General features: G+C 42.9%; 1 protein-coding gene across 2 annotated transcripts in view; it reads left to right on the top strand.

The window, feature by feature from the left end:
- LOC139454467 (sodium- and chloride-dependent glycine transporter 1-like) overlaps positions 1–15,854 on the top strand; it is a 28,011-nt gene extending 12,157 nt beyond the window's left edge. For both annotated transcript variants that reach the window (XM_071236186.1, XM_071236187.1), the window contains exons 5-14: positions 577–709; positions 2,138–2,272; positions 3,229–3,332; positions 3,947–4,071; positions 6,295–6,407; positions 8,207–8,338; positions 10,286–10,385; positions 11,402–11,502; positions 12,126–12,284; positions 14,978–15,854. In XM_071236186.1, the coding sequence (XP_071092287.1) occupies positions 577–709; positions 2,138–2,272; positions 3,229–3,332; positions 3,947–4,071; positions 6,295–6,407; positions 8,207–8,338; positions 10,286–10,385; positions 11,402–11,502; positions 12,126–12,284; positions 14,978–15,100 (1,225 nt within the window). In that variant the 3' untranslated portion in view covers positions 15,101–15,854. The remainder of the gene's footprint in view (positions 1–576; positions 710–2,137; positions 2,273–3,228; positions 3,333–3,946; positions 4,072–6,294; positions 6,408–8,206; positions 8,339–10,285; positions 10,386–11,401; positions 11,503–12,125; positions 12,285–14,977) is intronic.
- The last annotated feature ends 312 nt before the right edge of the window (positions 15,855–16,166 follow it).

Raw genomic sequence — 16,166 nt, 5'->3', positions numbered from 1 at the left:
GGTTATAACGAACACGCTTATAACGAACTGACCGATATAACGAACTTATTTTTAGTCCCGGCCACTTGTTGTACATATGCTGTATATATGCTTATAACGAACTACGGTTATAACGAACTAAAATTAGTGGTCCCTTTGAGTTCGTTATAACCGTTGTTTACTGTATATCCATGTATTCTGGCCATGCTATATGACGTGACACCTTATGCTCATTATTATTTTATAGAAATAATATTTGTTTCTTTTGGAAACAAATCTATAAATTTTAAAAGGAAACTTTCATTACAAATTGATTATATAATATTTGATGAGAAAAAAGCTCAAGTGTTAATGCATCCAATAAATTCATCTAGTGTGTACTTCTGCTATTCTGGTTTTCAGGTTTTGTGAGTGAGTGATTGTTTAGGGTTTAATGCCGCTGTAAATGGACGCAGCAATAAAGGATTTATTCCGTGCATGTCATTGTCTACTCTCGAGAAATGAGTCTTAGAAGCGTATGCAGTGGCGACCTGCGTTATGAACATCAGGCCACGTACTTTTTTATGAATGAAGATGTGTTTTTCCTTTATATTGCAGTAATCGAGTCTTGCAAATTTCCTCTGGAATCGAAGACCCCGGGGGACTTCAGTGGGAGCTGGTCGGATGTAGGTTCGGCACCGTGGTTCTCATATTTGCTCCTTTGCTCTTGGGAGTTAAGGTCATTGGAAAGGTATGGAAAATAAATCAGCCCATTTGCACAACATAACACTTCTTGCTGTTAAAGTGACCGAGTTATCATTTTCACAGAATGAAACAGCAAAGGGTGTGATTGACACATGTGGCGGGTGTGATAGGTGTGGTGTGGTGTGGTGTGGTGTGGTGTGGTGTGTGGTGTGTAGTGTGGTTTGATGGGTGTGGTGCATAGTGTGGTGTGTAGTGTAATGTGGTGGTCTGGGGTGGTTGGATGGGTGTGGTGCAGTGTGGTGTGTAGTGTGGTGCATAGTGTGGTGCATAGTGTGGTGTGTAGTGTAGTGTGGTGGTGTGGGGTGGTTTGATGGGTGTGGTGCAGTGTGGTGTGTAGTGTGGTGCATAGTGTGGTGCAGTGTGGTGTGTAGTGTGGTGTGTAGTGTGGTGTGGTGGTCTGGGGTGGTTGGATGGGTGTGGTGCAGTGTGGTGTGGTGTGGTGTGGTGTGGTGTGGTGTGGTGTGGTGTGGTGTGGTGGGTGTGGTGTGGGGTGGGTTGGTTTGATGGTTGTGGTGCAGTGCGGTGTGGTGTGATGGGTGTGGTGTGGGGTGGGTTGGTTTGATGGGTGTGGTGCAGTGTGGTCTGGTGTGGTGTGGTGGGTGTGGTATGGTGTGGGATGGGGTGGTTTGATGGGTGTGGTGCAGTGTGGTGTGGAGTGGTGTGGTGGGTGTGGTGTGGGATGTGGTGGTTTGATGGCTGTGGTGCAGTGTGGTGTGGTGTGATGGGTGTGGTGTGGGGTGGTTTGGTTTGATGGTTGTGGTGCAGTGCGGTTCGGTGTGTTGTGATGGGTATGGTGTGGTAATGTGTAATGTATGGTAGTGTGTGGTGTGGGATGGGGTGGTTTGATGGTTGTGGTGCAGTGCGGTTCGGTGTGTTGTGATGGGTATGGTGTGGTAATGTGTAGTGTATGGTAGTGTGTGGTGTGGGATGGGGTGGTTTGATGGGTGTGGTGCAGTGCGGTTCGGTGTGTTGTGATGGGTATGGTGTGGTAATGGGTAGTGTATGGTAGTGTGTGGTGTGGGATGGGGTGGTTTGATGGTTGTGGTGCAGTGCGGTTCGGTGTGTTGTGATGGGTATGGTGTGGTAATGGGTAGTGTATGGTAGTGTGTGGTGTGGGATGGGGTGGTTTGATGGGTGTGGTGCAGTGTGGTGTGGTGTGGATGGTGTGGAGGGTGTATGTGCAGGGTTTGGGATTGGTCTTGGAATGGTTATAATTTTGGAGACTGTATGTCTGTTTTCAGTCACTGTTTAAATACATCCACTCTGTTCTCTGTAAGGAGGCACCTAACATTGAGTCTTTCTTCACATTACAATTCTTTCAGCATTCAAAACAACATATTATTGTCGTGTATTTTCTGGAACATGATACCACATGGTCAGACCCTCACTGACTGTCAATTGACCGTCTCTCCAGTTGGTGCTCGTCACGGTGCCACTCATCTTCGTCCTCCTTCTGACACTGTTTATAAGAGGCATGACGTTACCGGGATCACTGGAGGGTGTGAGGTACCTCCTCTATCCCTCCTCGGACCGTCTTTTGGACGTACAGGTAAGGTTTGCTTTACGTGTTTAAATGAGTGCAGTTTTACGCCGCTTTGGACAGTATTTTAGTTGTATCATGGCGTTTCCCAAAACGTGGCAAACATATACTTACTTGAACTCTGGTATGTGGCCCTCACAAATCAAGGATCATTAATTGGGCGAATTTGGATTCATACCCACTATCGATGGCTCCAAACACGGCAAAGCCATGCTGTGCCTTAGAACACTCAGACCGGAAGTAGGCGTGTGCAAGGTGCCCACGCCTCTTATTTTAAGACACCTACTTTGTGTACGTGTAAACCCGCCCCTCTGTCATGCTGTTGCTTTTCACTTTGTTTCCTGGGGAGTGTGCAGCACCACTGCCTAACCCCCTCCTCCTTTTCAAAGTTTTGGTCCCCTCTTGGCCCTAGGTTACAGGAGACAGTGAGTTGTCCTGCTATATGTACACATGTACCCAACTGTGCCCTGGTTGAAAGGGCGAACATTTAAATGACAAACGATAAACATTCCGTTATAAGGTTAGGTGAGGTGAAATGGGGTTTAACGTCGCGTCCAAGATTATTGCACTTATTTAGCGACGTGCATGCGTGTGTGTGTGTGTGCGTGCGTGTGTGCGTGTGTGTGTATGTGTGCGTGTGTATGTGTGCGTGTGTGTGTGTGTGTTCTGTCTACAACCGAACAGAAAAGAGGTGAGGCGAAATGGGGTTTAACTTTGCGTCCAAGATTATTGCACTTAGATTATTGCACCTTTGGTATGACGCGGCCGGGGATCGGACCACGGACCTTCAGCTCTCCGGGCGAACGCTCTACCACGGAGGTGGCCACTGTTATAAGGGCGAACAGTAAATTGATTAGCGATAAACGTTCGTAAATCATGATTTTGGCCATTTTCATATGTATGTAACTCTTTATCATGGTTTCTTGAGATCTTTTGGTATATCATGAGACTATATTTCCATTCAGACGTGGAGCTCTGCATTTCTCAGTGCACTGTATACAACGGGGATGACAACAGGCATCATCAGCACCCTGGCAAGCTACAAACGCTTCACCTCTACAGCACTGAGGTCAGTTTTAGCTTCATCACTTCCTAGCTCACCTGGCCCTCAACAGATACGTGACCTATCATTATCAGTGTAATGGGCCATTTGACGTATACATGTTCACATTAATTCTTAGCGCTGCATTGTTAAAGGCAGTAATTCAATTAACAATGTAAAACAAATACATATGAAGACAACGCGCACCTCAGTCAGTTAATTTAATTCAACTAATTCAATTTCATGAAAAGTTATTGCCATCGGCATATAAGAAACGATGCATCGTGGCTTCTCTTGTTTTCAGACATTACGTATATTTAATTTAATTAAATTATGTTTTTCATGAGCAAGTGTTGGCATAAGTTTGCCACTATCCATCATGAATACTATTGTTTTCAGATTTAACGTTATAGTTAATTTAGTTAATTAATTTCATGAGCAAGCATTGACATTATGTTGTTTTTAGTGGTTATTTTATACTTTATATAATTTATTTCAATTAATTTCGTTTCATGAGCAGGTATTGTCATTAGCATAAGATATGAGTGAGTGAGTGTGGTTTTACGCCGCTTTAAGCAATATTCCAGCAATATCACGGCTGGTATAAGAAATGAAACATCATGGCTCTCTATTGTTTGCAGAGACTCCTTCATAGTGTATGGTGTAACTCTCGGCGTTGGGGTTTTTGCAAGTATGATGGTGTTTAGCTTCTTCGGGGCATTGGCTCATCAGAAAAACGTGGAGATGATCAACGTAGTTGACAGAGGTAAGTTTTGCATCTGTACAACCATATGACCAGTTGAGTGAGAGAGTGAGTGAGTGAGTGAGTGAGTGAGTGAGTGAGTAAGTGAGTGTGTGTGTGTGGGTGAGTGAGTGAGTGAGTGAGAGAGTGAGAGTGAGTGAGTGAGTGAGTGAGATAGTGAGTGAGTGAGTGAGTGAAATAGTGAGTGGGTGAGTGAGTGAGTGAGTGCGTGCGTGCGTGCGTGCGTGCGTGCGCGCGTGCGTGCGCGCGTGAGTGAGTGAGTGAGTGAGTGAGTGGGTTTGAGTGAGTGAGATAGTGAGTGAGAGAGTGAGTGCATGCTTGCGTGCGTGCGTGCGTGCGTGCGTGTGTGCGTGAGTGAGTGAGTGAGTGACACCAAGGAGCATGCGCAGGGCGAATCTGGGATTAGGACCGTAGCTCATCGGATCCTGGCACGAGCTAATATAGTTGTGTTGTGTCCAACGCTTCATTGAATACTATGTTCGCTATATGGCTGAATTATTGCCGATGCGATGTAAAATTTAACCCACTCACCACTTGAATACTATGTTAAAAAAGCGAGGCGGCAGTTGTTCCTGAACATGCATTAATGGAGTGAGTGAGTATAGTTTTACGCCGCTTTTAGCAATATTCCAGCAATATCACGGCGGGGGACACCAGAAACGGGCCTCACACATTGTACCCATGTCGGGAATACAACACATGCTCATGATTCAGTCGGAATCGTACAATCGACTTTGCTTTTGATGAAGAAATCTTGTGAGAATGGAAAGGGTTTTGTCCTTGTTATCACTATCAAATAGTAATGAAATCAGATGAGCGATAAAACGTAAGGGTATCCTGTCCCACAGGTGGCACGTGACAAAGACATGCAAATCCAAGTCAAGTATCACCGGAACAAACACGGAAGCATGTGGTACAAAGAAAAATAGGGAATTGCATCGGATTTCATTTTTGTCACAGTAGCGTCACATTAAATGATTTGGAAATGTCCTCTCGATGGCTACCATTAGACATTTTGAAAGCTTAATTTAGGCCTTGAATGTTGTAACCTTGATCAAACACCTTTTGAGCCAGAGTCGTATGACGCTATTTTAACTGTAGACAGCACAGGCTGGAGCTGATAGAATATTGCTCGACATAAAGGGAATGTTAAGTATTGGAAAGTTCAAATTCTCCCTCCTGTAATTCAGTTTTGTGGCGATGTTTTGGTCTCGAACAGTCTGTGATATTCACTCTTTGTGAATCTTAACAAGCACGTGACGTGAGGCACTTAAATCTTTTCCAACTTTACCATGCAGACACAATGGACGAGGCCTACATCTGTGCCTGACGCAACCGACTTTCAATACACTATTCAGCGAGGTGAAATGAAATCACTTGAGAAAACTTCGAACCATACATAGACTTACTTACCTCTTGCGGCTGTGTCACCTGTGTCACCTGTGTCTCCATACAAGCATATTTTGTGGCACTGTTTTCGAAATGTTTTATGAAAGACAACCCCGATCACTCGCGCGGGACACTCCGGATACCAATCGTGCGAAACTTTGTGGATGAGTGAGTGAGTGAGTTGGTTTTAACGACGCTTGAAACAGTATTCCAGTTATATCGCGGCGTGTCAGCTTAATGTGGGTGGTGGCCCAGTCGTCTAAGGCGCCGCGATTCGCTGTGCAGAGTCGCGTCCCTTGGTCACGCCAGAAACCTATGATTGTGGGTTCGAATCCCGGTTCGCCCCGATTATGTTTCTAAGTTTGTAAGCACCATACCCGTGCTCGTGGGTTTCACCGAAGTGGTAAACGTCTGAGACCTGCATTACTTCGGGCTTTCCTCCCACATTAAGCTGACACGCTGCGATATAACTGGAATACTGTTAAATGCGGCGTTAAACCCAACTCAATCACTCACTCACTCACTCACTTGTGCACAAGAGCAGCAGGAACTCTTCATACAGGCGTATGTTTAGCGACTATCGATTTGCTTGCGCAACCGGATGTGTCACAAACTTGGGTTTGGTAAACGAACGAAAATTTCGCTCCCCCCAGAAACGATAGATGTTAATTCTATTATTAACATGGTATCAAGATAACGAGTGTTGTATTCTCTATATGTATCTGTCTGTAAGATTTTAGGATTGTATGTACGATCAATATTTCCCTCAATCTTTGTCTGTAGTTTTAATGAAGTTTATATCTGAATACAATATGTTAATGTTTTTGTGTATAACAGGTGTTCGGGTAGTGTTTCTAGGAATGGCGGAAGTGGCTGGGAGCCTTCCAGTATCCAATTTGTGGTGCTTTGCATTGTTCTTCCTGGTTCTGTTGATTGGACTCAACATACAGGTAAGGTCTATATCCGAGAGTGAGTGAGTTGGGTTAAATGCCGCTTTTAACAGTATTCCAGTTATATCACGGCGTGTCCGCTTAATGTGGGAGGAAAGCCCGAAGTGATGCAGGTCTCAGACGTTTACCACTTCGGTGAAACCCACGAGCACGGGTATGGTGCTGACAAACCTAGAAACATAATCGGGGCGAACCGGGATTCGAACGCACATCTATATCTGAGAATCCTATAAGAGACAAGTGCTGCGTGACTAGTGCTGTGGTTATGGTCTGATCAGTATTCACAACTATGTCTGTAATACTGAAATAAGTAGGCGGCCAATGGGGGAAAGGCCATTCGTTAACCCTTGTTAAACAATTAGAAAAATATAGGCCTATTTCGTTTTGTAAGATTTGCGTGATGTTATGCTGTCTTTGATGGGCATTTAGAAGTTGAGAGAACATGAATAAATGAGTTTCATTCAACTGATGAAGACGCAAGACGTAGCTCTGAAACATCCTGACAAAGTATAGAAGTTATCCTAAAAAAAAGTGTCATTTACTCGTGATATTATGCTGAATGGATGTACGGAAATTTGTTTTGCACACGACGCCGTAAAAAAGGAAACCAAATAGGAACATCCATTCATAACATCACGTAAATCATACAAAACATGATGGTTATTGACATGAAAGTTATATTAAACATTTACTTAGCGCATAACGCACGACATGGGGTGGTACGAAACTAATCACTGGTTTCAAGGTAATCTAATTATGAGTGAGTGAGTTTGGTTTTACGCCGCTTTTAGCAATATTCCAGCAATATCACAGCGGGGGGCAACAGGAATGGGCTACACACATTGTGCCCATGTCGGATTCGAACCCGGGTCTTCGGCGTGACGAGCGGACTCTTTAACCACTAGGCTACCCGACCGCCCTAATCCCATTATGATGGTTCATTTGACCTAAAGTTTGAATACGTTTTCACGACCAATTTCTTAGAAAAAGATAATAACACGAGAAAATCATGTATTTCAAGTCATAGTTTTTTTTGATTGAATTTCTCATTTTTAATTTGTAGGCATGTGTTTCTTTAAGATACAAAGAAGACATGCATGTTGTATGACCCCTATCCAAGATAGTGACAACTCGCCTATAATTGAGGTGGTGGCAGAAGCAAGTCATGTGAAACATTTGCAGCCATGCTGCTTAGTTGGGATGGAAATAATTTTTACTGTCACATTAGAACTGCACATTGAAAGAGACCATAGGGCCATTACCAGAAGAACTTCAAGTTCTTTACAGGAGTAGTGGACGGTGGTCTTGTAGTTCTACCTTGGACAGGGACCAAACTCCGTTCATTAGCTGTCGCCGAAGAAAGCTCGATTAGTGCCGTTTCTGATCCGGGGTTGGGCTGGAATGCAACTTCACTCAGTTTTGTGACCATTTTGCAAATCTCGCGATTTTCAATATCTGAGCTTGAGAACACATTGACGACTGTTGCCCCTATGAGAATGGTTTGAATAAACTTTATTCATCTCAGAGTTTCTGTTAGTTGCCAATATCTATTACACCTCTTGGTGACAGATGTAGGCCTTATACCTTTACCACTTTGGTGAAACCCAAGGGAACGGATATGGTGCAGACATACCATTGATTATAATCAGTCTGAACCTGGGAATCGAACCCAGGATCATAGGAACATTACTTTGGAAATGTAAGCCCGGAAATTTCACGGCCTTAGACCACTCGGCCACCTTATCCCATAAATGACTTTAGAATAGATGTATATAATAACATTACGAAATCTATTTCAGATAATGTTTGCAGAGGTTGTAATAACGGCAGTGCTTGACTGTTTGCCACGGCGATCTCGGCTGATAAGACTCCTCATCACCGCATGCTTCTGTGGCGGGTCCTTCTTGTTCACACTTCCTTACCTTTCCAGGGTAAGTCCAAACACTTCACATGATGGTGGTGGTGGAATGGGGTTTAACGACGCGTCCAAGATTATTGCACTTATATAGCGACGTGCATGTACGCATGTGTGTTTGTATGGCTGCTTGTACTAGTCCGGGATGATGCCGATTTATAGTGCTAGCCCACTGAGATACCATGCCGCAGTTTAACATGAATACCCCACTCAGACACAGTATACTGACTCCGAGCCGACCAGTCCTTGTTTTAGCCCCTTAATGCCGAGCGCCAGACAGGGTAACAACAAGTACCATCTTTTAACGTCTTTTGGTATGACGCGGCCGGGGATCGAACCCCGGACCTTCCGCTCTCCGGCCGGACGCTCTACCTCTAGACCACGGACGCGGTCCACTTTACATGAACATTTATATAACTTTAGAGAATGAAATAACTTTAAATACAAGCAATTTTGTAAATGCAAAATTGCATAGAAATACTTTCATCATTAGGTATAATCGTATACACCAATTAAAAAAATATTTTCACGAAGTGACTTTACAGGTTCAAATCTGGTTTTCAAAATGGCCAGAGTAGTTACTTTAAGAAACGTTATGGCCGTTGCGTAGTCGTTATTGTTCCAACTTACATGTATTTTGGACAATTAGTATGTGTAGTAAGCAGTGCGGTTTCACATGTACAGTCTGATTTTTGCGATATGTTAAATTTTGACCTCAGCACTTTGTCCATGTTCTTTAATTGTATCTCGCCGCTATGTGCTGAGGGGCTGAAAAACGTTTGAGTAAACATGGCTGTGCGCCAAATCCACACCAAACAGCAGACGCAAAGCCCTACATTATTAGCCATGATCAATGGCTTAATGTGCAGTCGAATTTCGTTCTCGACTTTCTTGGGAGTACACAAACCAAAATTGCCTTGTGAGGCGCTGTAAGGTTAACAGTTACATTGTCATTTCGTCCTATCCGGTACCCATTCACTGTTCTTCAGTGTGGAGCACGGTCACACATTATCTATACGCTGTGCACGGGACCACGTTCCCACACATCTGTAGTACGACACTCTAAAAAAAGGGGGCACGGGTGGCCCAGTCGTCTGAGGCGCCGCGATTCGCTGTGCAGAGTTGCGTCCGTTGGTCACGCCAGAAACCTATGATTGTGGGTTCGAATCCCGGTTCGCCCCAATTATGTTTCTAGGTTTGTCAGCACCATACCCGTGCTCGTTGGTTTCACCGAAGTGGTAAACGTCTGAGACCTGCATCACTTCGGGCTTTCCTCCCACATGAAGCTGACACGCCGCGATATAACTGGAATACTGTTAAAAGCGGCGTTAAACCCAACTCACTCACTCACTCATTCAAAGAAAGCAGGCACCAGATCACCAACACCCACGTGTCACAGACGGTCAGAATATGAATTGAATCCTAGATAATTCATTATAACATTTTACCTTTTTTCATTATTAAACCTGTCATTCTGAATACGGACGACTTTTTGAAATAGTCTTTTGATTACTTTGTGATGGAATACTATATTTATAATAAGTGGCGAATAACGAGATCGGGTGGTCAGGCTCACTGACTTGGTTGATTCATGTCATCGGTCACAACTGGATTGTCTGGTCCGGACTCGAGTATTTACAGACTGACGTCACACAGCTGACATTGTGCTGAGTGCGGCGTTAAACAACACAAAAACAAAAAACAAACTATATTTATATGACAATATGAAGCCGATATTGCCCTCGAAAAAAGATATATAACATTAAAGGAAAAAAATCGATATTTCACATGATCTGAAAAAGATGAAAATTTCACTTGTGGCTTCGTCAGCAATGGAACAAATAGAACAAGTGGGCAAATAATAGCATAGTAGTATATGTATATGAAGAAGTAAAGTTACAAATAGAGACATAGTAGTACATATATTCTTGCGTTGTTTATTATCTTTGTCTTTAATTTTCAGGGCGGAGTGTACTTTTTCACTATGGTCGATGTCAGTGCTATGAGGCTTTCTGTCTATATACTTGGTTTCCTCCAGTTCCTGACGGTCGGATGGATATATGGTATGTGAACTGAAACACGTTTTTGTCGTCTCTCTCGGGGGCACAGGTGGCCCAGTCGTCTAAGGCGCCGGGATTCGCTGTGCAGAGCTGCGTCCCTTCGGCACGCCAGAATCCTATGATTGTGGGTTCGAATCCCGGTTTGCCCCGATTATGTTTCTAGGTTTGTCAGCACCATACCCGTGCCCGTGGGTTTCACCGAAGTGGTAAACGTCTGAGACCTGCATCACTTCGAGCTTTCCTCCCACATCAAGCTGACACGCTGTGATATAACTAGAATAATGTTAAAAGCGGCGTTAAACCCAACTCACGCACGCACGCACGCACGCACGCACGCACGCACGCACTCACTCACTCACTCACTCACTCACTCACTCACCCACCCACCAAATCACTATCTCACCCACCCACTCACTCACTCACCCACTCACCCACTCTCGGATACCTGAGTCCAATCAACAGAACCAGGAAGAACAATGAAAAATTCCAGAAATTGGATTCTGGAAGGTTCCCAACCACTTCCGCCATTGCTACAAACACTGCACGAACACCTGTTATTGACAAAAACATTAACATACGATATAGACTTCATTAAAACTACAGACACAGATTGAGGGAAAAACATTGATCCTAAAATCGTACATATAGATACATAATACTAAACTCGTCATCTTGATACCATTTTAATGATATAATTAACTATCGTTTACCAAACCCAAATGTGTGACACATCCGGTGGCGCAAGCGAATCGATACACTCACTCATTCACTCACTCTCTCACTCACTCACTCCAACTGTGCACAGTGAAATAAAAGCGCTGGAGACGACTGGCTCGATACTACCTTTGTCAAGCTTATGTTTACTACCTTTGTCAAGGTTATGTTTCACTGGAAAAGGAGATACATATGTATCATATATACCGAGTTACCGATATAGTCACTTTCAGTGGATTCATGGATGTATGTGTGCAGTCCAAACATTAAAGTGTTAAACCATGGCAACGAACGTTATATTTCAGGCATGGATCAGTTTAGCAGAGACATCAAGATGATGACTGGTCTGAGACCTCCTGTCGTCTTCAAGTTCATCTGGTGTTTCGTACTTCCTCTTGTTATTCTGGTAATGCTGCTTGAACATTAGTTGTTGTTTAGTACGTCTAGTCACTCAGGATAATTATCCTCGACCATTGGGGTTCTTGATGCTCCATGTCTTTGGGACCAGTGAAAATTCCGGGGTAGAATAGGTCTTCAGCAACCTAAAAGCAACCTTGCCGTAAAAGGTGACTATGCTTGTCGTAAAAGGCGACTAACGCGATCGGGTGGTCAGGCTCGCTGACTTGGTTGCTGCATGTCATCGATCCCAATTGCATGGATCAATGTTCATGATGTAAATCACTGTATTGTCTGGTCCAGGCTCGATTATTTACACACCGTCGTCATATAGCTGGAATATTGCTGAGTGCGGCGTAAAACAACAAACCAAACCATGTCTTTGGAGCTTGATCTGATATTAGCAGGGCGTATTGGATTTTATAATCTGCAAGGTCGTGTGAGACCAAATTTCGAGTGCAGTTTGTCTAACCGCATACGCCTTGAAATTGATACATGTAATATCATTACATGTAAACCAGAATATAAGATGTAAGTATCGTTACATTTAACATTTCGAATGTAATAAAATTCCATTATCTGATTTTAGATTCAAATCTATATTGGGTAACTACTTCCCGTCTTACCTTTCAGTTGCTGTTGTTTCTATCCCTCTCTCAAGAACGCGGACTATTTTATGGTAGCTACATTTTCCCCACGTGGGCTGTAGTGATGGGCTGGTTCATTTCCCTGGTACCGCTTGCGCCGATTCCATTGTTTGTTGTGGTCTCGCTCGTTATTGTTAGAAATCAGGTAAGATTAACAGGATAACTAAGTAAGGATAATATTTATGGATGAACAACTTCTTTATTAATTAGGAGCGACGTTTCGGTGAAGGTTCTAACATCGTTATTAAGCAAGTGACAACTTGTTTATTACAATTAGGAGCGACGTTTCGATGTAGGTTCTAACACCGTTATCAAGCAAGTCGTCATCCATAAATCGTATCCCTACTTAGAGCTCCAACTTCTAAACGCCTCTTAAAGATATATCAGCAATATTCCAGCTATATGACGGCGGTCTGTAAATAATCGAATCTGGACCAGACAATCCAGTGATTAATATCATGAGCATCGACTGACTGTGTGACTGATTGTTGTAAGAACTGACTGTGTGACTGATTGTTGTAAGAACTGACTGTGTGACTGATTGTTGTAAGAACTGAATGTGTGACTGATTGTTGTAAGATCTGCCTGTGTGACTGATTGTTGTAAGAACTGAATGTGTGGCTGATTGTTGTAAGAACTGAATGTGTGACTGATTGTTGTAAGAGCTGAATGTGTGACTGATTGTTGTAAGAACTGACTGTGTGACTGATTGTTGAATGTGTGACTGATTGTTGTGAGAGCTGAATGTGTGACTGATTGTTGTAAGAACTGACTGTGTGACTGATTGTTGTAAGAACTGAATGTGTGACTGATTGTTGTAAGAACTGACTGTGTGACTGATTGTTGTAAGAGCTGAATGTGTGACTGATTGTTGTAAGAACTGACTGTGTGACTGTTTGTTGTAAGAACTGACTGTGTGACTGATTGTTGTAAGAACTGAATGTGTGACTGATTGTTGTAAGAACTGACTGTGAGACTGTTTGTTGTAAAAACTGAATGTGTGACTGATTGTTGTAAGAACTGACTGTGTGACTGATTGTTGTAAGAACTGAATGTGTGACTGATTGTTGTAAGAACTGACTGTGTGACTGATTGTTGTAAGAACTGAATGTGTGACTGATTGTTGTAAGAACTGACTGCGTGACTGTTTGTTGAATGTGTGACTGATTGTTGTAAGAGATGACTGCGTGACTGTTTGTTGTAAGAACTGAATGTGTGGCTGATTATTGTAAGAACTGACTGTGAGACTGTTTGTTGTAAAAACTGAATGTGAGACTGATTGTTGTAAAAACTGAATGTGTGACTGATTGTTGTAAGAACTGAATGTGTGACTGATTGTTGTAAGAACTGACGGCGTGACTGTTTGTTGTAAGAACGTAATGTGTTAATGTGGGAGCCGTGCCAATTTACACTTGTCAGGGGGTACTCAAAGTACGTGATCTAGACTACCAGTTGTCGAACTTCCATTTTGTGGAAGCCTCGGTGGCTGAGTGGGTTAGATCGCTGACTTTGTGTGCTGGCGAGTAGGTGCCTCACCCTGGCAGGTGTGGGTTCGAATCCCGGACGGGACTCAACCCAAAAAAGTACTAGAATCTGTACTTTACTAAGAAAGTGTTATCCCAAATATAACATTAGTTACATTTGACCACTTTCTAAATGGCATTGTGTATTCAACGTTTGACACTAGAGGAGAGGTTTATCTTGGAAACACTAACTGTGATATGTTGAAATATTTTTTCTTCAGGCACTGTGCAGTACCATTCATCATTGCCCCATCTTTAACTGATTGTAGTAAAGTGAGTGAGTGAGTTGGGTTTTATGCCGCTTCGAACAGTATTCTGGTTATATCGTGGCGTGTCAGCTTTATGTGGAAAGACAGCCCGAAGTGATGCATGCCCTGGACGTGAAACCAATGAGCACGAGTTTACTACTGACAAACCTAGAACCATAATCGGGACGACTCTGGATTCGAACCCACGACCATAGGCTTCTGGCGTGCCCAAAGGACGCAACTATGCTGAGCCTTAGACGAGTGGGCTGATTGTGTTTTCAAAGAACCTGGTAGGGTGGGTCGCTGGTCTTGAAGTGAACCAGCCGGGACTGCATCACAACATACTCAATTTCTCTTTCAGATGGAGGGGCGGTCGGGGAGCCTAGTGGTTAAAGCGTTCGCTCGTCACGCCGAAGACCCGGGTTCGATTCCCGACATGGGTACAATGTGTGAAGCCCATTTCTGGTTTCCCCCGCCGTGATATTGCTGGAATATTGCTAAAAGCGGCGTAAAACCATACACTCACTCAGGCACTCTTGACATTACCAGGATAAGGAGAGGAAGTACGAAACACCAGATGAACTTCAAGGCGACAGGAGGTCGCAGACCAGTCATCATCTTGATGTCTCTGCTAAACTGATCCATACCTGAAATATAACATTCATTGCCATGGAATTATTGTTGTCTGCGATGTTGTGACTACACAAATACATCTACGCGGCGTTTGAATATGACTACAGTGGTAAAACAATACAAATGTATGCCATTTCCTGGTCACCTTAAGCAGTTCTCTGTCTCTGTCCACTTATGGTTGGTTGGTTTGTTGTCTTACGCCACACTCAGCAATATTCCAGCTATATGACGGCGGTCTGTAAATAATCGAGTCTGGACCAGACAATCCAGTGATTGATACCATGAGCATTGCGATCACGTAGCGCTCTGAATACGACAGTGCATAAAACGTCACTGTATGTGTACGTCCAGTAACATTTGACACATGTAGACATTGGTAGGTACGTACGAGACGTATAACCTTGACTGTATTGTTCTATGTGTTGATTCTTCAGGCTCCTTTGAGTGCCAAGCCTGACTGGGGCCCAGCCGATCCAGCCTACCGGGCGGAATATGACGCCCAGAAGTCCCGATACCTACCGCTGTTAGGACGAGTAAAGGCAGTGTTCACGACCTGACCATATAATTGATCTCTGAGACATATGTGCCTTTTTCAAGATGTACCTTATTTCTTTCACAACTTCATCTGTTTCAAGGATAAGATTAATAATTATGCATGCAAGACAAGGCAAGACAGACAAGACAATTTATTCAGTATAGAGGCCAGTGGCCCCAAATACAGACATAGAGGTTTCATTTCGTAACACACACACACACACACACACACACACACACACACACACACACACACACACACACACACACACACACACACACACACACACATTGAATAGGTATATACAGAGATCACTTTGTGTATTTTGAGTGTTCATAATATTTATGAATATATTTACTGCATTGTCATTTCTGATGTATTTACTTATATACTTTTTTTTGTAATAGAGGTATATGCATGACATACAAGTAAAACATGATCTCGTCTTCTAAGTACATTAAGTCATTTAGCCAACAATGAGGACACAGTCTTCAATGGTATGGTATATTAGTGTATCTTCCTGTTTCTGTCATAAGTCTAAAATTGCCACATCTAAATCTTGTGAAACAAATTCTCAAATATAAAGGCATATGCAAAAATAGCAATGCACATGTATGTTTCCACATGTAAAAGTGTCTTATAACACATAGTTAGCACATTTATGAGAAGAGAGTAGTTTAGAATACCAGTTTTGTTTAAAATTATCACGAAGTCTTATTTTAAATCTGATAAAAATGGAAATATTCCCAACATCCTAGCTAATCCATACAAAACAAAACGCATCACCAAGAGACTTTAACATTAAATAACATTGATGAAGTACCCTATTTGTATCAAGATTGATTCGTCTACACCAGAACCTAACTGCCAGTGACCTGTATGTCAGCTGAAGTGGAGCTCTACCACATTCACTCAGTACTATATCATTGCTTGTACTTTTACCAACTTTCAGGAAGTATTTGCACATTCCTATCTGAACATTTTCAGTAGTTTTACAATATGTTGTTTCACAGATTTCTGACCCATAGCACAATATTGGTGTAACTATTGCATCAAAAATCCTGAAAAGATCAGATCAATTATTATTA

The sequence above is a fragment of the Haliotis cracherodii genome, unplaced genomic scaffold (genome assembly GCF_022045235.1).
Source record: "Haliotis cracherodii isolate W230 unplaced genomic scaffold, xgHalCrac1.p SCAF_10, whole genome shotgun sequence".
Classification (NCBI taxonomy): domain Eukaryota; kingdom Metazoa; phylum Mollusca; class Gastropoda; order Lepetellida; family Haliotidae; genus Haliotis; species Haliotis cracherodii.
The sequence above is the reverse complement of the archived record's forward strand: the minus strand, read 5'-3'. Positions and strand labels throughout refer to the sequence as shown.